Here is a 24,912-nt window from a genome sequence, read left to right as displayed (position 1 = left end):
TATTTCTTTATTATTCCTGAGATTAATTGCAAAATTGTCTTGTTTTTGCAACTTGTCTTTCCTTGTTTTTCCTAGAATATTTCTGATATTTGTTTTTAGCAGAAATTAGCTCCTAATTTTGATTTTTCCATCTTGGGAGGCTCGAATCCGCTGCCATATTCTCCAGATCGGACCACATCAGTGCTGATGTGACTTCACCCCACGCCCTGGAGGAACGGACCGTTTTAGAACTGAATCCAAACTGAGGGGAACACATTGTCTCCTGGCTTCCTTTGTTATTCAAAGTGTCCCAGCAGCAGCAGAAAGTCCAGGAGCGGTGGGATTGGACTGCTCTGGGTCAGCCCCTGCTTTCTCATGATAAGGAAGGCAGGGCCGAGCTGCTGCTCTGCAAACAACTCAACTCTTTGGAGGAGAGCGGGGCCGGCTGGAGCACAATACGGGACGGAGCCTCTGTGGGAGAGCGACTGAAGAACAACGGGGCAGCCAAGGAGACCACAGAAATACTCTTCCCCCAAATCCCCAAGTCCGCACAGAGAGAGGAGACAAAGACAGTGCAGAGAACAACAAAAGCATTCTTTGCTTTCAGTCCAGCACCAAAAAAAAAAAACAATAAGTTGAGCAAGATCATTTTCCCTTCAGAACCAAATTGAAGGAGAAAGGCGTGACAGTTGCATTTGTAATCGGAGCAACATCTCCAAAAAACAAGGCGAGGGCCAGAGGAGTTGTGCTGCATGAAGGACGGATCCATCTGGAGGAAGACGAGCTCAGAGACAGGATGAGGGCGACGCTGACCGTCACCTGGCTGCTGCTTTCACTGAGTGAGTACACGGCTCACGTTTCAGCACCCATTCTCAGAGGGGTCAGGGTGTGAAGGAGCATGCAGGATGTGCATCCCTTGCTGGGCAGCAACAGGTGTGCATCGGATGAGTTTGGCTGCAGCACACGCTGTGAAGTGTTCCCACAACATCCTACTTCAATCTTCTGACTTCTCATGTCGTCCAAAACAGATTCCCAGTTAAAATTGGACAAAAACACCACATAAAGTGCAAGTTAATGTAATCAACAAACCCTTTTTCTGTACATTCCTACTTGGATTCCTAGCATCACATTTCAGAAACTTTTACAGAAAGTAAAAAGTTTTGAAGGAATTCACTTAAAATATGTGAATGTGTGCTGTTGAGTGGGTTCATCTGAGAGGCTGTGGGTGGGTGGAGATGGGTGGAGGTGTGGGAGCAATGCTAACAAGTTGTGATTACTGTGGTGCACTTATAGAAGTGCAGTTGTTTCTTAATAAGCCTATTGATAAATCTTTCAGATTTTGCAGATGGTTTATTCAGTATTGATAAAATATAAACTTTGCAAAACTATTCACAGCCTCTAAACTTTTCCCCTTTACATCATATTACAACACAACTTAACCTGTAGCAATAAGCAATTAATCAATTAATCCCATGATAAATTAAAATGAGCTCGCTCAGTGATTTCCATTCTGATTATGCTTATTTTTTGAAGCAAGAGATATCATAATTCATTTATGTATTGTTTTTGGTGGTTGAGTTGTTGGATGTTTAAAATAATGTCCAGTTCCCGTGTGGCGAGTTCGGTACTAAATTATTAGTGCGATCTGAAAAACGATCTGAAGTGTGGAGTGTATTTGTGTTCAGCTTCCCTCTCTAAAGGTTTGTCTCTATCAGCATCACACAGATAGTGACTGAAATCCTATTTTTCCTATAGTTTTCAACTATTCACACGGATTCTCTACTGGATTTAGGACTGAACCTTCATGAATACACTGTGATCAGAGCAATTCCATGATCTAAACTGTTCCGTTGTCTTTGGCTGTAAGTGTTGGGCTGTGGTCCTGCTGGTGGCTGAGCCTCAGTCCCAGTCTTCCATCTGCAGCCTCCAGCAGGTTTTCCTCCAGGTCGGCTGTGTATTTATCTCCAACAACTTCTCATGAGCCATCAGCAGCTCTGTCTCTGATGAGGAAACGCCGTGTTACTTCCACTGCTATGCACATTGTGAGCTCATGGTGATGTGCAGTGTTTATGTTCTACCACACATTAGGATCTAGGAGAACAAGATGATCCTCTGTGTGGCTCATGGCTTGTGAAAAACTGTAAAAACCTGAGCTTTGGATCTTTGCAGCTCCTCCAGAGTTAACCAGTTGCTTCACATTAATGCTGTCCTTGCACAGAGCCTTAGTTCAGCTGAACATCCCATCTGTGTGGGTTCATAATGGTCCCATGTGGGATGTTGTTTCAGAAGCTAGTCCTGCTTTAAGCTTCATGATGCTGCTCGTTCAACAGCTGGGTTTATGCTGAGATTAAATGACACACAGGTGGATTATTTACTAACTAGTTGACCGCTGAAGTCAGATCTTTGCTCTGGATTTTAGGCGTTAAATACATGTCACATTTTACAGGTTTTCAATTAATTACAATTAATCTAGTTCTGATTTTCTTGTTTGTTTTCTTGCTCCTTGATCAGACCACAGTTAAGCAGGATCCAGACATCATCCCACCATGATGGGATGATGTCCATGGCTCCTCCCTCTGAAAACACACAGACACACACATGCCAAGACCAAAGATCTTGAATAATGCAGCCCCCCCGCCCCCCTTTCCCTTCACCCTCTCTCTCCCGCCTGAAAGGCAAACGAAGAGCTTTTCTTTAATTATGCACCTGCCACTCTGTCTTTGCTGCTGCAGCTGAATTCAGAGAGGAGGCTTTTATTTTCCCAACATGGAGGGAGCTGAAGCAACATTCTGTCTGAAGGTGGTCAGCACTTTCCTGTGAGAGAGTCAAGCCGGCAATGAGAGCACGCATCTGTGAATGTTTGCTTAACGTGGTTATCACATGGAGGTGATAACGGTTCCCTTAAATAGGTAACCTCTCCTTCTCAGAAAGTTTGAAATGAAAACAGTCAGGATAACAAGCTGCCTGGTGGAGAGGAAACTGGTACAACTAAAACCAGACAATTTTCTCTCTCATTATTGACATTTAGCAAATAGAATTTTTATTTTTTGCTAATCCTCACTGATGTAAGACAAGAAAAGTTTGTTCTGATTTCATGTTAGACCGTGTGAAAAATAGTCATAAGTGTTTTTTTAAATAGTGTATTATTTTTTTTTACGTTGCATCTCTTTATTCTGGCAAAGATCATGTTTGTCTCACTACAACCTCAAGCTTCCTTCCTCAATACTTCCTTTGACGAGAATCCAAATCAACATTGCTTTTTTTTTTTTTTTTTTTTAGAAACTTCATACTAATTCTATAACTCAAACTATATATCTGTCCACACATATGATCCTCCTGGCGCCATGTTGATGTCCTAACCGGAAGTCAGATTGCTTCAGATTTTGAAGCAATCTGAGTGGGTGGCATAGATTTTAGGTTTGCGCTACACTGCCCCCTATGGGTTTGGCATGTTTAACAGCAATGGGGTGGATTTGTGGGGGTTCACGAGGATGGAAACTTTTGTCAAACCGAATTTCTTTTAATGATGTAGCAGAGATATAAATTTTTATAAAGATCTGTCAAACATGGCCAAGGCCTTAGACTGTTTAGCTTTAGTTAAAAATATAGCTAAAGAAAAATTCTACATCATTCATAATCAACATCTAGATTTTGTACATCATCTAGACTTATACAATACGATGTATTGTATAAGTTTTACAATGTGTTTTTAGCATTTCTTAGAAGTTTTAGCTTGATTAGAGGGCTGCTTTGTGTGAAAACTACGCATTAAGCTAAGAAAGTTGAGCTATAGGATCAAACCTCTTTTAGCTCAGTGGGTATTTTACCAGGCTAGTCATTACAATGATAAACCATAGGTCCAGACCCTTTTATGTGTAACAGTCATAAGTGTATTATCCTACGTTAAGCCCAAAGACCACTTCAGACCTCACAGGTTCATCTGGGTCTGAATTTAGACAAAACATCCTTTTATCTACACCTGGTGATCCAGGCAGGGTCACAAAGGGACGGATTTCTACCTCCAATTTCATCAACACACTTACCTAGCAACAGTTATCCACTGCAACCATGCGAGACACTGAAATATAAAGTCGTGCATCATCTGCATATAAACAACTGCAGGTGATGAAGTAGTTTTGAACAATGTGAGCTCAGGGGAGCCATCTGGGAAACTGCAAGAACAATAGACACTAAGCTGCCCAAAATCACCAACCTCAATGGCATAAATAGTTTTTAGAATATATTAATGGCAAGTAGAGCCAACAGAATGCTAAAGAAAGAAAAAAATAACAGTTTATGACGCAGATTTAATTTTAAATTCTAATAACTTGAATTCATAAATCTAAATACACCAAACTTGTTCAGGGTTGCATAAAAGCACACACACAGATATTTTACTGTAGAAAGGATTGCTGGTTACAAATATCTTCTGTCTCATTTTGGGAGACTTCATTGTACTAAGCCAGATTTTCCTCAACGTTCTTTGCTTCAGCTCAGAAATGGCGGGACGGAAACTCCTTATTAAACAATGAGCAGCTTCCGCAGCGCTGCGCCTCTCCTCTCCTGAACGGCTGAGTGGTTCAGCCACGGGGTCTTCAACGAGCTAACAGCGTTAAACTGTCTGGGTAACTTATTGTATGGACACTTTCTTTCCACTGTATCAATTCTTCAGATATCTGTAGCCAACAGCATGACAAAAAGTTTTGGAAGACAAACTAATTGTTGGCTTTTCATTACTTCTACCAGTGGATTTAGGGTAATACTTTGAATTCATTACCTTTAAATAATCGAATAAGTGAAAACTAGAGATGCATCAATCCGATATCAATATCTGTATCGATCACGATACTGAAAAAAGATTCTACATCGGGTATCAGTGGCAATGTGCCAATCCATAAGGACAGATCTATTCAGTGTAATTATATGCTTTGAGTACTGTGCGATGTCACGCTTCATGTTTTATTTTGCATTATATTAAGAATTCCTAATTTCACTTTCTGAACCATTTGAAAGAAGGTTTGTCGAAGTTTATCTTTACATAATATATTAGGTCTATTGTTCCAGTCAGTTTCATTATTATTTATTTTACATTGTCAGTTCTAATCATAACTGCTCTGACGGAACAGATGAAAGTTGTTTTTACATGTTGGACCAAACTTGTGAAGCTGTTTTAGTATTTAAGTCTTCTGCACTGGTGCAGAGTTAGCAAATAAATCTGTAATTCAGTACGTTTATGTCTGTGTATGAATATACAGTCAAATATACAACAGGAATTTCTCTTAATGTAGGTCTGAGTCTTTTTAAAAAACCAATTCCTAGGGTGAACCGCAGTCACCCTAAGACAGAAGTTCTAAGTTGCTTTATTGTATAATCAAAATGCTACGTTTTGGTCTCATCTCACCAGAGCTTCCTCTTCCTCGTGTTTGGTGTGTTTTCAACTTGGCTGATGGCAACCTGAGGCCAGAAATTCTAGTTTTTACTTTGGAAAAAAAAACTTCTTTCTATTGCTACATAAAAGAAGGAGTCAGAAAAAGAGAGCAAAGGAAGCCGAACTAAACAGGTGAAAATTAAGCCTTGATTGTAACTTTTAACTTCTAGTCCGATTTAAGTTAAACATAAGCCTGCGACTTTTTTAAAGCAGACTTGGTTTTCAGCTGGTTATGTAGCTGAAAGACAAAGGGAAGCTTTGGAGGGCAGAGGCGACTTCCTTAAAAACCCAAGCTGCACCGCTGAACAGAAGGTGATGTCATAGCATCAATAAATGGGAAGGAGTGAGGAGTTTGACAACAGAGCAGTGTCATCACTTATCAGCACCTCCAGGACTTCCTAACCCCATCCACACACTCTTTCTTTAGCATCAGCTGCTTCACAACTCATCCACTTCCTACACGATAACAGGCAGCCGGGCTTTACGGCCTGTAAGGACCACAGCCATGATTTTATGGGGGAGCGTGGGGGGTCTCTGACTGGCATCTGTTTAATGGTTGAGCTGGGAGAAACAGGGGAAACAATAGAAGGGAGCAGAACAAACCTTATCAACATCCTGACTCCAGAAAAGGAAGGGCGTTCAGGCTGGAGACGACAGTGTGGGCCAAGAGCCTCTCCTTTGATATCAGACACTGCCGGTCACTCAACATCTGCAGCGGATTCTGAGCTCATCCATCTTTCAATCTGCAGAAGCACCAACATAATAAGGAGATCAGCTGCTGGTTTTCCCTCCCCACTAAACCAAGTTATGTTACGACAAACTGGGTCTCATGCTTGAAAATAACTGGACTCATACATCTTGGTGCCTCAACTGTAAGTTTCTACAACTGTAGAAAAAACAGCCGTACTTGTCGGTGTTAACGATCACCAATGAAACCAAAAGAACTGAAATAGAGAAAAGGATTTTGTGAAAAATGATAATCAATAGGAAAAAACTGAAATTAGAGCTTTTTATGAATCTCTTTGTTAGCAGATCAAATGGATGTGAAATTTATTTTTTTTTCCCACCCAAGCAGTTTACGGCACTCAATGTTTCTCCTGCAAAATTACAATCAAAGTTGGGACAAAACTTGAATAGATATTTAAAAAATAGAGTTGAGTATTCAATGTAAACACAAAGCATGAATAAAACTAAAACTACTATAATAACTAATAAAAACTAAATGGCAATATTTAACTAGTAATATCTAATAAAACCGGCCAAACCCATTCTAAGAACTCACTAAATCTAACTGAACTGGAAAAAAAGTATCAACAAAATTAAACTAAACTATAATGGAAAAACTCAAAACTGTTTTAACCCTGGTACTTTTTCTTTATTATCAAGTCCAGAGGACTCCAAAGCACTTCTCACAACATTTAGTTGTGATTGTTGGTAAGCTAGCAGCCACAGCTGACCACGGCGCCACCTGTCAGGCCGTCTGACCAACACAAGCAGGCAAGGTGGGTGTTGTGAAGTGTCTTCCCCAAAGTCAACCACAGAGACAGAGTGGGGTTCAAACCGGCACCCTACCTGTTACAAGAAAAACTCCTTCCCCCATCTCCATGCTTCTTATGAAAGTATTGTTATGCGTCAATATAGGAGTGATTACGTGGAACATTTCCAGTCTGTGTCCTTTAAGCTGCTAAAATCAGCCAAAACAGGCAAAGTCTGACTCTCTGTTGGAGGATTTATTCCCCGTTCTAAAAACTTCAATCAGCTGGAATGTAAACAAATGACTCTGAGCCCATTAGATGAGCCAACATCCAACCTGACTCTGTGCTCTCTGAGTTCTCTCCAGTCAGCCTGGCCTGCAGGGAGGAACCGCTGCTATGTGGAAATCTCTTTGCAGCGCTGCAGACCTTCACCCTGCAGACCCTTCCTCCACCCAGCATGCCAGATTCCTCAGCCAGGTGGATGCTTATCAGCGCTGTGGCTGGTACCGTCATGGACCCACAGCCTCCTCCTCATTCCTCACCTCTCCCCCATCCCTCACTCCCAGCTCTGTCAGCGTTGGCTCCACCCGCCCCCTCACTTCTCAGCTTTTAAGAACAACACGACTGCTTCATTAGCTCTGGGTTAATGCATGTGTGGGAGACGTGCCCAGCCACACTTTGCTGCTCATTTAGCGTTTGTACACTGCACAGATTGAGGAGAACCTGAAACAACAGCAGGCAGTGGCCGGAGTGGCAGAGAGACAGCTGGGAAATGTTGCAGATTTTCAGCATCGGACTTCAATTCCAGAGCGGTGCAGAAAAAGACTGACAGCTCATTTTAACTTCAAGCCTTCAAGTTCATTTGTTGAATAGGTTGGAAAAACACAGGGCACATTTACAGCTCCCTGCAAAAACACTGATTGCGCTCCTTCGCATTGCTCCCACGGCAACCACACACACATGGATTAAAAAAAAAAATTATATGCAGGGATGCACAGATCCACTGTTTGCACTTCCGATACCAATACTGATATCTGAGCTTTTGGTATCGGCTCATAAAGATCCGATACCGTATGGATCAGACACATTGTCACGATACCCAGCTAGAATTTTTTTCGATACCAAAATAAATATTAATATTGGATCAGTGCCTCTCCAATCATTTTTCAAAAACAAAATAAAATCTGAAAAGTGTGGAGACATGATTTTACTTTCTGATTGGCAGTCAGGAAAAGAGTCTGCATCAGTAGAGAAGAGTCAGCAGAAAATAAAGACTGAAGAACCTGATGCTGGGAGGAGAGCCATTCTGTCTGGAGCATGGTGTAACAAGGTGGTGGCAGCATTATGGCTTGGGTTCTCTTTTCTCCAGGAGTAAAGGGAGGCAGGTCAGAAACTGGGCTGGAGGTTCACCTTCCAGCAAGGCAAAGAAGCCCAAACTTGCAGCCAGATCCTCTGAAATGAGACTTTGGATCAAAGCAGCTTCAAGTGTTAGCATGGCCTAGTTAAAGTCTGGGCCTAAAACTAATTTTGCACCTCTTTGCTTTCATTTATCATGAAACGTTGATGTTTAAAATGTGGTTAAATTGTGTAAAGTGAGGAACTGTATCTGTGACCAGGATTGGTTTCAGATAGATGGAGTTTAACTGGAGCCGTCAGTTAAAAGTACCGACTGTGGAAATAAATGGTTCGTTTTGGGCCATTAAGGTGCAGGACAGGAGAAAGATTTCAACATCACCAACAGGGAGTTGATCTGATAATCTGATGCTGTCAAACATTAAAGAAAAAAAAACTTATGACTACATGACATGTTAATCTGTTTTAAGCTACAACAAACTCCTTCCTGTTTCTAAGGAGAACATCAGAGAGCTGACTGCAGAGTCAGAGGAATCAGACCTGCTGCTATGGTTACTGTTGACTGAGCAGTTCACTCACAGAGCAATGAAACCTGTTTTCTTCTTCATTCCGTCCTTTCTAATATTTACAGGATGAGCAACATGGCTTTCACAAGAATGGAAAATTCAAGCAGCTTCAGTTCAATTCAGTTTAATCCAATTCAGTTCAATTCAATTCAATTCAGTTCAATTCAATTCAATTCAGTTCAGTTCAACTCAGATCAACTCAAATGAGTTCAGCTCAGTAGAGTTCAGTTCAATAAAATCAATTCAATTTAATTTGAATCAGTTTGAGTTCCATTTACTCAGTTCCGTTCAGTTTGATTCAGTTGAATTCAGTTCAGTTCAGTTGAGTTTGTTCAATTCACTTTAGTTCAGTTCAGTTCAAATCAATTCATTCAGTTCAATTAAGTTCAGTTTTCAATTCAACTCAATTCAAAAATACTTTATTTCTCTCTAAAGGAAAATAAATATTGCCTCATTTAACTCATATTATCCAAGCAACTTCAAAGAGTGTTTGTAGGTGGTGATGCAGTGGGCAGGGAGAATCTCCTGTAGCAGTCAGTCTTGCAGTGACTCTGAATAGGCCTCTGACTGGAGACTGAGCTCTATGACAATCCAGTAGTTGTCACGATATGCTAACAACTTCAGTGGCAGAGACGATATATTACAGTAACATGTCCTGAATGACTCCAGCTCTGCTGATCCACCTCATTTGCTTTTGCTGCTTCTTTGTAAAGTCTTTCTGGCCACATGCTAAGAAAGCCGGGTAGAAATTGTGGATTGGAAGATTCCTTGAGTGGAACTTTTCTCCTTTTAGTCACATGATTGGTAGTTCTCAGAAACACTGAAGGTGTGCAGCCGGTGCAGACATCAGAAATCCCTGAAGAGACGACTCCCACTGAGGCTGAATCAGAAAACAGTGTTCCAGAGTCCAGCAGAAACAGGAGGAAAACCAGGGACAGACTGAAGAAGTGAAGATTAGAAAACTAGCTGTGAGAACCCTTGTCAATGATCTGATCAGGAGGATTGTTGAAAGATCAGGACTGAGCTACCATGAAGAAAAATTTTATGCCATCTGTGATTGTCTGTTTGAGAAACTGTGGACTGAAATTGAAAGAAGAGTCCTCTGCATGAGCCCAGAGAAGATCACCAGCCAGGGCACGGCCATTTTCAAGGACCTGCTGAAGAAGAGGAGTAAAACAGATGTGAGAGACACCCACGGATGTCATCTGTGCCTGATCCCAGCAACACAGAGAATATTCTCTTCTTCCTGAATTTATGCCAGCCGATATTTGTGGAATTTATTCTTTTATCAACTTTTGGAAAGCGTCTTTAGACTTCATGGATTTAAATTGATTTCAGCCTCTATAGTCCTTTGGAAGTCCACCTCGGAACGGCCGCGTTAAGGTCTGTTGCCTCTGTATGGGTTTTCTCTGGTTTCCCCACAAAAAAATATATCCAACGAACCTGCATTTTGGGTGCTGTCCCATCATCTGGACATTTGTTTGGTGTTTGTGTTCAACTAAATTACCTACTTAGTGAGTGATGACTGTGTAGTTGGTTTTCTCTCCGGGTGCTCTGGGTTTTTCCAAAAAACAGAAAAATGTTCAATAGAACTAGAGTTCATTTTGAGTTTGTTCATCAATTTTAGAAAATTCTTATTTTTAATATTCTGAGTGAATGCTTAGTTGTCTGTCCTTTGTTGTCTTTGTTCTTGCATGGGTTTTCTCTGGGCACTCCAGTTTCCCTACACAAAAAAAATGTGTCCAATAGGCCCATTGTCCATTTTGGGTTCATTGGTGTTTCAACAGCAATGAGTGAGTGTGCGAGTTTTAGCATTTCTGTCTGTGTATTCATTTGGTGGATTTTAGAAAATCTTTTCTTTTAATATTCTGAGTGAATGCTGAGTGTGAAGTTTGTTCTCTTTGTTCTTATATGGGTTTTCTCTGGGCACTCCAGCTTCCCCACAAAAATAAAAATGTCAGATTAACCCAATGTCCTTTTTGGATTTGGTTTGGTTTGGGTTGAGCTTTTGAGTTTGATTACTTCCTTGAGTAGTTTTCCATCTCTCAGGGAAGGGATGGAAAACCTCAGAGACAACTCACTCAGGCCAAAGCTTAAAGGCAAAGCTACATTTGGCTTTCAATTCATTACAGCCTCTGCAGTCCTATAAAAATACCCAAAACTAAGTGAGCTGCAGTCCCATCATTTGGACATTTGTTTGGGTGTTTGTGTTAAACTAAAATGAATACAATATCCTTGTAAGGTACTAATACCTGAAAACATATGTAATAATTGTGTGTAAGTTTCCTTTGTTTTGTATTTATTGACAATATTTGAAAAGGTACTTAATTTTAAACTTGTTTTTTGTAGTTAGGTCATTTTATACTTGTTTGTTTAACCTTTGTTTGTTTTTATCGAGACAAATTACAGCCGCGCTTCTCCTGATTTTTTTGATTTTTTGTTACAAACTTTTTCGGTGTTCGTGGTTTAATTTGGCAGTAATCCGACAGGAATGGAGGAAGACACGCGCCAAAGGAACCAAGGAAGGAAGTTCATCTCAGGATGGTCGCGTTGAGGTCTGAAGCCTCTGTATGCGGGCGCCACTCAAACCAGGGTGCCACACAATGCCCCTCAATTACAAATTTTGAGAAATTTACAAAAAAAAACTGTATCTACTTTGAATGATGAGTGTGTTGTAGGTTTTCTCTCCGGGTGAAAAACAGAAATATTTTCAATAGACTCAGCATCCATGTTTTTTGATACTAAAAATTAATTTTCACTCAGTAGGTAACTTTTCTTTTGTAAATTTCTGAAAATTTGTAATTGAGGGGCATTGCGTGGCGCTCTGTGGCGCCAATCCTCGGTTCCTGTTGGATTATTGCCAAATAAAACCATGACCAGTATAAATGTCCATAATAAAAAATGTAATTCAAGAGAAGCACGGTTGGGTTCATTGGTGTTTCAATAACCACTGAGTGTGTGTGTGTGTGTGTGTGTGTGTGTGTGTGTTTTTTTGGGGCTGTGTCATAAGGAATGTGTGGGTGAGGTAAAAACAGCAGGATTGATAAGAGGAGAATCAGTCAGTGCTGTCGCCCTCAACTAAACAGATGCATCAGTGACAGCGGGGGTCAGAGGTCATCCCACATATTAAGAAAAACAACCTGAAAGATGAATTTTTCAGGTATTTTAGAAGATTTTGAAACAGTGTAACTTCGTTAACAGGATAGATCTGAAGACATTTGGAATATTTTTAATAATTTTCATATTATGTATTTTTTTTATCTGAATATCAAATCTGAATCTAATTGCGGACATTGAGCCGAGCCGAGCCGAGCCGAGCCAGCCAGAAGCTGTTCTGGGTTCTTCTGGATGAGCTGCCAACATCATTTTGGTAGACCTGGCACTCTTAGAAAGGTTTTCTGACTCTCACTGTTGTTCTCTGGAATCTTACAAATGGATTGTGATCATTTTCAGATAAATCCATGTCAGCAACACTGGGTCTTAATTGTATTGATTCTCTGAAGGCTGGAGAATAACCTTCTGCTTTTAGAAATCTGTAGAGTCTGCTTTGTGTTGTTAGGCAGGTTCGACTGAAAGAATTTCTTCTTCAGGCAGTAATCAGGCTTGAACGGATAAAATGTGGTCAGTCAAAGCTGATTTAGAATTAAAGAATGTAGCAGCTTTTTTTTTTTTTTTTTTTTTTTGAAGTAGCTGTAAAAGCGAGTGAGGAAGCACAAATTGTCCCTGGCAGCTGAATGCGTTTTCTTCCTTTAATAACCTGAGATGATTTTTCTCAGGAAATGGTTCTACAGAAATACACTGAACTGTGTTGAATTCTTGGCCTGGTTTCACATTTCCAAGTTAAAAGCAAAAACAAAAATTAAAATGCTTTAAAAACACATTTCAGATCCTCAGGAGTAATGAAGAGAAATAAAACATTCTAATGATTCCTTGGAGTCATAAATACTCAAATCTCAAATATTTAAAGCATAAGGTCAGATAACAGAGCACACTTTGATTTATCAAAGGAGTTTCTCTGAGTGGTGACCTCTGACCCCTCCACTCTCTCAGTAAGCGTGTTGGGGCAGCTGATAACTGATGCCTCTGCTCCTCCAGCCTCCACTGGACCCAAACACAACGTCTTCCTGCAGATGTTGAATCCAAATGAGATGCAATTTATGGGTCTGAAAATGTTTGCTTTATTAAAATAAATATCAGCCAAAAACCTCAGAATTGTTCTGGAAATTCCCTAGAATTTTCTAAAAGGAGATAATGCGATACTTTGCATAGTTGGTTTCATAAACAGAGGTCAGGAATGTCACAGATGCATCCTCCTCTTTATAGATATGAGCTTCATATCATAGGAAAATATTTCTGTAATTTACTAATTAAATGCCAAAATAATGTGAAAGGTTCTTATTGTTGCTTCTAATTCAGAATTCAGACCTGTAGTGGTTTGATTTAGTTTAATTCAGTGTATTTTATTTGATTAGGACAGTGCACATTAATTAACACTGCCACAATTTATGGCAGTGGTGATCCTCATTGGAAATTTAAATTGTTAATTTCAAAGGACTTTCTTCGTAAAGTAAGATTAAACAAGCAAATAAGTCAACAAATAAATAATCTAGCATGACTGAATTATTTGTATCTTCATTTTATTGCTTTTTTTGGCTGAGAAAAGGTTCCAGTGTGACTGAGCCACTATACGATGAACACGTTGAAAGCCATTGTTTTCTGGCCGTAGCGTTGGGTGAGGACTGTTCATGGGTCACTAAAAACAGGTTGTGGTCAAGGGTGGGGCGCCTCCAAGTTTATTGTTTGCAGCTTCCTGCTCTGATTGTTCTAAATAGAGAAACAGAAGACGATGGTGAGCTGAGGTTGATGTCCCAACAAGGGGAGAACCTGGCGCCTTAAAATGAAACAGAAGATTTGTGTTAAACATTTGGGGTAAGCAGAGAAAGAGAGACCAAACCTTTCATTTCTTTTTCACTGACTTAAAAGCTGCAAAGGAAAGGAGATTTTTACTTTTTATTTTTTTTTAGTGACATGACGATCAATGATCAGAATCAAACCAACAATGAATTAATAACGGATAAAATAAGACTAAAACAAACTAATGTGAATCTGTAGACCACTTATGAATGCAAAGGTGATGATCATTAGAAGGTCAAGTAATCAAAGCCAATTAAAGGAATCACTCGCCATGAAATGGACTTTAAAGTTTTGCCTGTCATACAAAAAAACATGTAGCCATCCTAAGGTTGATCTTTTTCTATTATATTTTGCTGTAGATATTTAATATCAATTTTAACTAAGTTGTAATGAATAAACTAGAACTTTTTCTTATTTATTCCCATCAAGAAATGACCCACATTTTAGTACCTATCTGACTATAATTTGGCAAATATGCCAAAATATGTATTTGTCATATCATATTAGCTCCACATGATGAGAATGTCGTCATTTATCACCTTGAAGTTTGCTGGTTTTGTTCAAACCTCTTACGTTCACCTTGGTGTGATCTGACTGCTCAAGTGTTTAACTGCCAGAGTGATTCAGAAGGAACATCACATTCAAACGAGAAGATGGAAAACTTGTCAAAATAAGAAAATCTTTAAGCAAGATGAGTTTTATATCCTGTGAGAACAAGAAAGTTCCTTGTTTAATTAGCAACTGTCAGACAGGAAGGTGGCTAATGTGGTAGACCTGAGGCAAAGGTCATCAGGCAAAGGTCACCAGGCCGGGACTCGAACCTGTGACAGCTGCTTTATGGCCTCCTTACACGTCCACCATCGCAGCCCGAGTTGCTTATTTTAACAACATGCAAAAACATCTTCCACTGACAGATTATGACGACTTAAACAGGCTTAAAGGGAAGGGTTATGCACAAACCTTCCAGTCAGAAGGATGTAGAGTCCTACTGATTCCCCATCCTCACCCTCAGATATAAAACTCATCACTGGTTTCATATCCTACCTACTCTGGTATTCCCAGCTGGTAATGAGTTTATCTGTTTCACTTGCAGGCATCTGTTCAGAGAGCAGTGATTTTGCCTTGTCATCTGAAACAGAGAAATCAGCAAGTACAGCTGGTTTAATCACTACCCCAACCTCACCAGAATCCAGTACTGTCCATCCAGTACGGTCTGAAAAGTCAATGACCGTAACCCCATCTGCAGGAACAACGAATCAGCAGGAACCCACAACAGTCACCACCACACCTCCCACTACTGCTGTGGCTGTGATAACCACTACTACAGCACAGTCAGACACCAGTGCACAGATCTCAGTCATATCTGCCACCAGTTCTGCTACCATCACTCCTGCAACCACCGCTGTCACCACCGCCGCTACGACTGTCATCTCTACCTCGGCTACAGGGTCTACTGCCAGCAACAACTATACAGTGTTGACTACAGCTACTGAGTCCAACAGAGGCACTACGACATTGGCCTTGACACCAAGCGAAAGTGCCGGGAAAAAGACAGACAACACAGTTACTATTACAGCTGGCTCACCTGTGGGGGCAACGTTTCAAAGGAGCCAAGCAACATCGACGGCTGCCAGCAGCAACGAGGGCAACAATGCAGGTAAAGCAGCTTTTTGCTCACAATTACCTGAAACACAACATATGCAATAACTGAGTGGCTGATGTCTCATTTCATGACATCATGTCTCATAAGCCACAACTCATGAAGTTAATCTGTTGGTTGAGGAACACTGAGGCTTGAGAATCTGTGGGCTACAACGGTGTGGACGTATCTTATGTTTGTCTTTTGACTCATGAAAAACATTTGTTATTAATTGCAGTTTCATCCACATTATTTCATCTCTGATGTGTAAAGCCAAAGATGTTTATGAGGAAGAACAGGAAGAGACTTAAAAAATTATGTTTGATGTCAGATTGGAATTGCAGGAAGTGGAGTTCACTAGAATGACACCTCAAATTTAGGATTGTCGTGTGTTTAGTTTCTTCTCTTCAACAACTTTCCTACGCCTGACAAAGACCACCACCATGTTCACAAGGATGGTGTATTCAGGGTGATGTGCATTTTTCATTTCCCACTACATATAGTTTACTCCAATCAAAGAGATCCGTTCTTCTTCAGGAGGTTCACTGGGTCCAACTGTTTGACTCGTGGCAGATGTCTTACAGCTTTGTCTCAATGGCTGTTTTTCTCTTGCTGCTCTTCCATAAAGGCCAGATTTGTGGAGTTGTCAGCCAATAATTACTCTGTCATCTCAAACCCGAGCTATGGGTCTCTGCAGCTCTGTATTCAGTTCCATCTCTGCTGGACAGCCTCCCACACCATGACGTGACTACTACCATGTTTCATGATGTGGCTCAGATTGTGTTTTGAGGGTGATGTGCGATTTAGTTTGAGTTAGCTAGTTTAGTATCTAAGCCAGAATGTTCAGTTTTGGTCTCATTTGACCAGTGATAAAAACTTGGACTTTTTGTCAGACGGTACTTGAGGGTTATTCATCTCATCTGTAAATAAATTCTAGCTGAAGCAGTGAAGACACACCGCAAAGGGAAATTCATTAAGGACAGGCTCAGAGGTTTGGTCTCAGTGGTGTAATGTTTTCAGACAGCAGTAGTTTGCCTCATTAAGCAAACTACCACAACTTAGCTATTTGTGGACTGAGCGTCAGAAACGTGACTTTTTTTTAACTCTGTCTCTCTAAATTGTCTCTCGGTGTGAGTGTGTGTCCCTATGTTTCCCTGTGATGGACCGGAGGGTGCACCCTTCCCTCTACCCCATGACCTCTGGGGAAAGGCAACTCCTTTGCAATGATAAGCCGGTACAGACAATGGATGTGTGGCATTGGGTGTCTTCACCTCCTCAATTAGATTACATATCATTATCTTTTCTTTAATGAGAAAAACAAGTTTACGTAAACTTAAACCACACGAGGTAACTTAAAAATGATCTCTTTTCCAGAGTTAGCTAAAATCACAAGACATTAATATCTGAGCATTTTGTTCCTGAAAAACCTACAGTGTTCTATTCTGTCTCACATGACTCTCCTCTCAGGATCTGTCCCTTACCTTCATTTCTTAGTGATACTCCAAGTAGGCGAAATCCCATTTTATCTCTTCCTCCATGTCATATGAATACTATCTTCGCCAATATTTACCAGTCACTGTCCTTTCTGATCGAAGGTCCCACCACACAGACTATGACCAGACCTTCAAACTCCAACCAGGTCCCAGAGGGGAACTTCACCTCCAGCCAAGCTCCGACTGTAAAAAACTCTCATGTCATCACTAAAAGCCTGACCACTGAAGCCACAACATGGGCTGGGGGGACTGAGACAAACACTGAGATATTTACAGTAGGTTGGACAACGCTGCCCTTCATCAGCTGTGGTTTTGACGAAACACACAAATGAACTATTTGCTTGACATATGTCTTTGTTCTCTTGCAGTTTTCTCTGAGCAATTCAGAGGTAAGATTTATGTTTTGACTTGTATCATTAAGTCTTAATCAAACCATTATGACTGTTTCTATTCATGCAAATAAAAAAAGAGGCAGTGAACACAATCCTGGGCCATTGTCCCATCAGCCCACACCCTTCCCATTCCGTTTTTAGGTCTCCCTGGTTTTTGAAGACTTGATGCAAGAGAACTACAGCAAATCAATGCTACATTTCTTTGAGGGACAGCAGTTCTGAGTGGCCATTCTTTTCCAGACTCTATTTAAACTTCCATTTTTACTGCAGATATGCTATCTGTATATTAAATCATAAGAGTTTTACCCTAAGGGGAGACGTTCACTGGCGTTCCTACTGAGAGGCTTGTTTCTTTGTATGGCATCATCTCCTAAAAAGATAGCTGTTTAAATCCTGGTTCAGATTTTTAGTATTTGAACATCACTGTTGCTATGCATAATAATATAATATGCAGGAGTTATGAACAGAGTACCTTTGGAGTTGAGGTACTATAATGTATAATAATGAGCTTTATTTAACCAGATATAAACTTTAATGAGATCTAATATCTCATTTCTCAAGACAGACCTGGCAACATAGCAGCAGTGTAGAAGTATCAGCATTTCCATTCATACAGTGACACATATAAAATCGTCTAATAAAAATCATGTCAGACTACCAGAAGCAGTTATGATCATAACTCAGTTATGATCATAACTCAGTTATGATCATAACTCTGTTCTTCACGGCCTTTCAGCACAGCTTTTAGCTCAGAGCATCTCTCACTCTGTCCTGCTGAAAGTCAACTTATGGATTTTACTTCAAATTCATTTCTGAAGCAAAATCTGAACAGTGGGAAGACATTCAAGTCTTCAATTCTGCATTGAATTTATAAGTTTGGACTTTGACTGGGCATATGCTATAATATGCTTTGATCAGAACCATTCTAATGAACCTCAACCCCCAAATCAGACGTTTTGCAACTCTGGCTTCATTCTGTCAGCTCACCCCGCTGAAGGCTTCAAAGTTTGGTTTGTGAAAAGCTGCCTGATGGTGACAGTTTTAGAAAAGATGGGGAAAAAAACCCAAAACATTTTTATAAAAGTTGCATACTGCAGCATTAACGTTCATCCAATAGAGTGGGGGTCCTCAAATCCAGGCCACCAGGGCCGGTGTCTTCAACACGCCTCAATCAGATCAGATGACTGAATGACCTCCACAGTGCAGCTTAGTTCTGCTAATGACCTGATTATTTGACCCAGGTGTGTCGCCCTGCAGGACTCTGGCCCTGGAGGCCTGGATTTGAGGATCCTGGCTCTAGAGCGGGAAGCAGTGACATCTGCTATAAATAGAATCAAGGTTTCCAACAACAGGGTGGAAAATCTCCTCAGTGGAAAGCTTTCCTGTCTGTCTGCAGCTTCCTTTGTTCCCACATCTTATTTATATTCCCAGCCTTGTCTTTGATTGACAAACATACCACAGGACCTTCGCTAACAGAAACAATCCCAACATGACAGCACAGGAAGACCTAACCTCCGCCGTCACCTCTGACCAACCAGTACTTTTCAGCTCATTCACTGACGCTTTGCATTTTCACTTGCAGTCAATGAAAAACAAAACTCTGGTGCAATTGTGCAAGAGCTTCATGTCCAGCCTGGTTAACGGAACCTGCATCGTTAAGCTGCAGAACAACATGAGTACGATTGACAGTTTGATGATTGAAGGTAAAAGACAGCCTCCACCTGTTAGTCCGTCATATCTCACATTAAACACCTTTTATTTAAACTCCTGACAATTCATCTTGCAGTCGACTTCAATCTGGTACAGGAGCAACTTTCAAAACTCAACGCAGAAAAAAAACCTGCCGAAGTATGTATTGTTTTGTTGGTGTTGTATTCCAGGGCTTGTGTGGCAGATGTAGAAGTTAACCTCTTTTGTTTTGTTGATTTGGAGGAACCGACAGACAACAAAACCCTGACAGCCATCCTGGCCTCGTGCGGAGCCCTCCTCATCATGATCATCATCCTGGGCGTCTGCGTGTCCCAACGCCGCAAGCCGTACAACGAGAACCAGGTAGGCGCTAAACGTTTACGTCGCTGTCGCCTGTTCAGTTGACATCAAACAGAGAGAAAAAACATTCGATTCAACTCCATTGACTGCAAATAGTGTTAACATTTTTTATGCTGCTGTCACATCTGAAATTCCCCCAGAGTGGTACCATCAAGGATGTTTCCGTTCTATTCTAAAATCCTGATTTGAGCTCATGTGTGGAGAAGATGAAAACCAAGACTAGTTTATTAAAAGTAATGCACATAGAATTAACCAATGGTTATTGGGTTAGAAAACCAGGAAACAATTCTTTAATCTATTACTCTTTTTGCGTTGCTTTATATTTTGGGTGACGCTCATTTGTCTCATTTTCCGTCAGACACAAATTTCTTCGTAAAATTAAAGTAATTGAACAAAAAACTTATAACATGTAATTATGAATTTAACTCTGCCCCTGTGAAATTATCACCGTGTTAAAATACACTGCTGCGATGGACTGGTGACCCGTCCAGGGTGACCCGTCCAGGGTGACCCGTCCAGGGTGACCCGTCCAGGGTGACCCGCCCGCCCAGGGTGACCCGTCCGCCCAGGGTGACCCGTCCGCCCAGGGTGACCCGCCCAGGGTGACCCGCCCAGGGTGACCCCGCCTCTCGCCCGAAACGTGTGCTGGAGATAGGCACCGATCCCTCCAGGGTTCAGGGTGTTCAGAAAATGAATAGATGGATAGAAAATAAACTACACTGTTGTGTAACCAATAATTCAGGCAGATATATATCAGACATTCACTTTACTTGAATGATTTAATTTCTAAAAAAAAAAAAAAAAAAAGAAGACTATCAGTCTGAATTAGTGAAGGAAAGCTCATCAGTCTTACTGAACTGATGAAATATGTATAAGTATTATCCAGATTTCATCAGATTGTTGTGAAACTGTTCTCTTAATCTGAGAACAATCTGGTTTAAATTCAATCTGGAGCAGATTTTAGACATAAAGACTAACCGTCTTTGCAGTTCCATAACCAACCTCGAAAAGCCAAACATTCTCAAAGACTTCGTCTTCTCCTCTGTGCAGCTGCACCTGACCGAAGAGCTGCACACGGTGGAGAATGGTTACCATGACAACCCCACACTGGAGGTGATGGAGGTGCAGCCAGAGATGCAGGAGAAGAAGATGGCGCTGAACGGGGAATTCAGCGACAGCTGGATCGTCCCCATCGACAACCTGATGAAGGAGGACGCTCCCGACGAGGAGGACACCCACCTGTGAGGACGAGGCGGCTGGACTCGGGTTCCACCCACTCCCACACCGCTGGTGTCTGAATCAGTAGCAAAATCTAATACTGGACTTAATTGAAAAACTTCACCAAATCAATCACTGACTATGACATTTCTCCAAACATCTGCCATGATTGACATTCTGCTCCCCCAGCCCACCCTGTAGATATATCAGTGAGTCTCTGACAAACAATCATGCCTTTTGAAAACCAGCTAGAATGTCTGCTCAGAGAGTTGGGAATGTTATGGAAAACTCACTCATGTGCCGTCAGTGCTACATACTCATGTATGTAGATCATTTTAAAGAGCTGATTAAGCAGCAGTGCCCATTCCCCCACCGCCGCTCTGGGTGAAGAGCCATGCTGTCTGCATGTCAAAAAGCACCACTGCCCACTCACAAAAGCATCAATCACTTACCGCACCTGTAATTTACGAAAAGCAATGGGACGGAAAAGCCCGGAAACGTGGTTCTGTTCCCGGTCCGGCTGGGTAACCGTGTTTCTGATCTCCTCGGCTGGTCCAGAGTTTTATCTTAGACGACCTCAGGATACTTTAAAGCATCCTGGTGATCCAGAAGAAGGCTGAACAGATACAGCTGAGTACCAACACCTCACCTGAGGAAGCCCAGCCTGAACAGGCCTGGCAGATCAGTAGGGGTCACAGATTACCGACAAGGTCACATGTGAATATTATGCTTTTTAGCTCCTCATTTATTATGTTTTCAATCAATTAAGACAGAACACTAAATATTTAATCATATATTTTATGAAATATCTGCTCTCATGCGGTAGATGTTCATGAGTGGAAGTTGCCACAAAGTGTTCCGCAAAAAGAGGCTCGATTGCCAACTTTTGCAATGTCTGCTTGCTTTTATTATACGTTTTGTCAGATTATTTGATAACTCATTTGAAAGCTACAGGGTTTAAAAATCATGAGCTCTCTGACAATCAGATCTTGTTTCAGTTGGAGCTTTGGATGGGATCGTTTTGTAGCACTGACAGACTGAGCTCCCAGAAACTGATAGGAATTAATCAGTAAAAAAAAAAAAGACATCACTGAGCTGTTCAAATATTCAGATAGGATCAAGGTTAAATAGAACAAGCATCAAACTTTCATAGAAATGTAAAATGTTACTTTGCACCTGCCACCTTTAGCTGCTGTTGGGTTTAAGTGATTATGTTAAGCTGCAACGTAACTTCATCTAATACTGCAGATGAAAACCACCACTAGAACCGCTTCCAGCTCCACTCAGTCATGAATCTAATCATTTGTGTGGCGTGATCATGAATGTGCTACAGAAACAAAACAGAAAAAGAAAGAAAATAAAGAATTGTTTTACATCTAAAATTATATCTGAATTTGAATCCAATTTACCAATAATCGGTACCCACACAAGTCTCATGCAAAACAAAGTGAAATGAAATAAATTCATCCAACCTGACTAAACTATCCATGAAGTAACCAAATGAACAAACAACTAAAATAGAGTGGTTTGACTAAATACCATCTTATTGAATTCATTTTGCTCCAGATGATTTCCAGAAAAGCAGATGAACTCCTTCATGGACATAACTAGAGCTGCACAATGAATGTAAATTCATAACCACAAACTGTTGGGATGCATTTGGTAATAGAAAATACAGGATAACTGTCCGTAAAATTCTCAGCCACAATGGAATTAAATGATTTCCTGATATTGTGCAGTTCTGGTAAAGACAATATGTAGCATATGTTGCAAACAAATTTAGAATACAGAACTACCAACAGAATATTGAGACAAATTGTTCCAAATGGATAGAAAGGTGTTTAGTTTCCAGTGAAAGGCTGACCTGCTTCTGGGTTTATTTTAACTGGAGATGCTGAGAGACTTAAGAAATCAACTGCTGCCAACTCCACTGGAGAAGAAAAGGATCCATTGTCTCACTCTGAGAAAACCGATACATATCTGTAGGATTCATGTTGTTTTTTAAAAGATGTTGTTGATATTAAAGAAATCGAATCACATTTATTTGGAGATGATCACACAGACAAGCAAATTATTTTTTCTACAGTTTCGATTTTTTTCAACCAATCAAGAACTTAATGTATATTTACTTTCTATCTGCATATTTAGAAGAAAATCAGTCACCTTGGGCTCTTCAGTCCAAGGCCCCCATTCTGCTGTTTTTTTTTTGTGAATAAAATTTCATTTTTATTATAGATGTGCTACTTTCACCAGGCTATGTTAGCATTCTTTAATGTATTTATGGTTTGTTTGCTGCTGAAGGCGAACAGGGGTCTGACACACTGGAAACTGTAAATTGTTGATGGCTTTTGCCATCGTCTTCTTGTATCTGTTCAGGTTTGAAAATAAAAAACTTTTTTTTTTTTTCCTATTTCCTTGTGTGGTTCCTCTGTAATGCCCTGACAGAGCCACCAGGGGGTGAAAAATAACCAACAGAAACAGGTCTTCAGAAAACTTGAACAAAATACAATCTTTATTTGTTATATACATTACATACAATGCAATACTACAAGGCTTTCTACACATTCTGTGTGTGCACAGAGTGGTGCGTGTGGATCAGAGAGGACCGGCCTTACACTTCCTCAGACCCACCAAGGGCTCCGGAGACGGGCAACGACCATATATGGTAATAAGTTATGACACAGCAAAGGTTGTGGGACCATCTCCCCAACGCATATCCAAAAAAGAAAACAAGCATTTGGCATTGTTTGGTAAATTAAGGTGTTCAGAATGAAGCTTTCTTAAACAAAACCTTCTTCTGGTAAAAAAACTGAAATGCTCCAGTAAAATGGAGAGTCTCAAACATTATCAGAATACCTTCAATAATCCTTCTTATTGCTTCCTCAAGTATTCTTTTACCCCATGAATTCATTCTGGATAGAAGCAACATGGGAGGAAACACACGTCACCACCCTTCATCATCATCCAGTATAAGTGCATTTCAAAGAAAAAACGTGGTGGATTTCACCAAAAATTGATAGTGGTAAGTACTATTATAATGATTATGTCTCTTTTAAGCCATATTCAAGGCAAAAATCATAAAAAATTAGCAGAAATGCATCACTCAGGGTGTAATGAACCCAATAAAAGTATCTTCTTACACTTAATTACCGAATTTATAAAAATAAATTTAAAAAAATAAAAAAAAATTGACATGTACCACTCTACTAAAAGAAATTAAATTCCAGATTTATCGCTCTCCTCTCTGCTAAGGCTTAAAATGTCTGCCGCGTTAAGAGGTTTGAAAGCTACGTCTGTTAGCGGTAATTAAAACAGGTGAGGCTCCTGCCAGAAAGCAGCTAGCGATATCCTCCAGCTACTTTCACTCAATCCAAGAGAAACAAGAGGAAGAGGAAGAGGAAGTGAGCCTACGTGGCTGAAGTCACTTGATACCACGGTTGTTTATCATCTTCTACGCTTTCAGTGTGTTTTGCTAATGGTGTCCTTTGGTTAGAGAATAGCTGAATAACATTTAATGATTTGAAATATCAGTTTCTTGAGCAAAGCTCTAATATTCGTTTGCTACATGTGAAGCTTCCACAATCACTCGTGATGGGGGACAGCGGTTTCTATCTCTGTGCTTAAGGACTGCAATCATAACAACTCGCATCACTTAGTTCTTCCTAAAAACACCAGGACTGTTTTCCCAGCGTTCCAAAAGGAGAATCCCACCCAGCTGCAGGTTTTAAGCGAGCTGCGGCGCTCGCCTTCCTGCAGAACTGAAACAACCTTTGGTTTGGTTTGCAGTATTCAGTGATTTGCCAGCGAGTGGCTCCTAGTTCATGTCATCTGCAGTAAAGGCCAGTTGTTACTGTTCCTAAAGTCCTAAACTGGGACCAGTAAGGAATGTCTGGTGGGACATGCATGAATATTTAGCTTGATTAAAATCTGTTTTGTGGCCGGTAAGTTAAAACAAGCAGTAAACAAAAATATTAAGAGTCACTCCATACTGCAGTGCACCAATAATCTGCATGTAAAATAGAATGTACAGATTTAAACTATTTAATAGTGGAGGGAGACATTTTATCTAGCCAGATCCAAGTATGTACCCCGGCAACCACGCCTTTATATCAGCACATTTATAACTGCTGCTTAACCAGCTCTTTAAAATGATCTGATCTGATTGATGTTTCTTCTAGTGGGAATTATAAACACCAGCTGGTGAGTGTAAAAAAAAAAAAAAAACCCTGATGTGTTTAGAAGGTCAGAGGTTAGGACTCTAAGACTGCGAGGCACACCAACCTACATTTACTACGTCAAGAGCGTCATGGAAACAGAAACAGCGACAGGCAGACTCACTCCGGCCCAAGCCTGGTGGTTCTGGTCCGGTTTGGAGTTTTAAACAGCCGTGCTGTTGACCGTCCACA

The 24,912-nt window shown here is 40.6% G+C and overlaps 1 protein-coding gene across 1 annotated transcript; it reads left to right on the top strand.

The window, feature by feature from the left end:
• The first annotated feature begins 216 nt into the window (after positions 1-216).
• Positions 217-22,916, top strand: podxl (podocalyxin-like). The gene is made up of 8 exons (XM_044108441.1): positions 217-818; positions 14,809-15,372; positions 16,950-17,122; positions 17,216-17,236; positions 18,822-18,942; positions 19,026-19,087; positions 19,172-19,291; positions 20,339-22,916. The coding sequence occupies exons 1-8, from the start codon at positions 776-778 to the stop codon at positions 20,531-20,533; spliced, it is 1,299 nt and encodes a 432-aa protein (XP_043964376.1). The 5' UTR covers positions 217-775; the 3' UTR covers positions 20,534-22,916.
• Positions 22,917-24,912: the final 1,996 nt, after the last annotated feature.

Source organism: Gambusia affinis, linkage group LG23 (assembly GCF_019740435.1).
Source record: "Gambusia affinis linkage group LG23, SWU_Gaff_1.0, whole genome shotgun sequence".
Lineage (NCBI taxonomy): Eukaryota > Metazoa > Chordata > Actinopteri > Cyprinodontiformes > Poeciliidae > Gambusia > Gambusia affinis.
The sequence above is the reverse complement of the archived record's forward strand: the minus strand, read 5'-3'. Positions and strand labels throughout refer to the sequence as shown.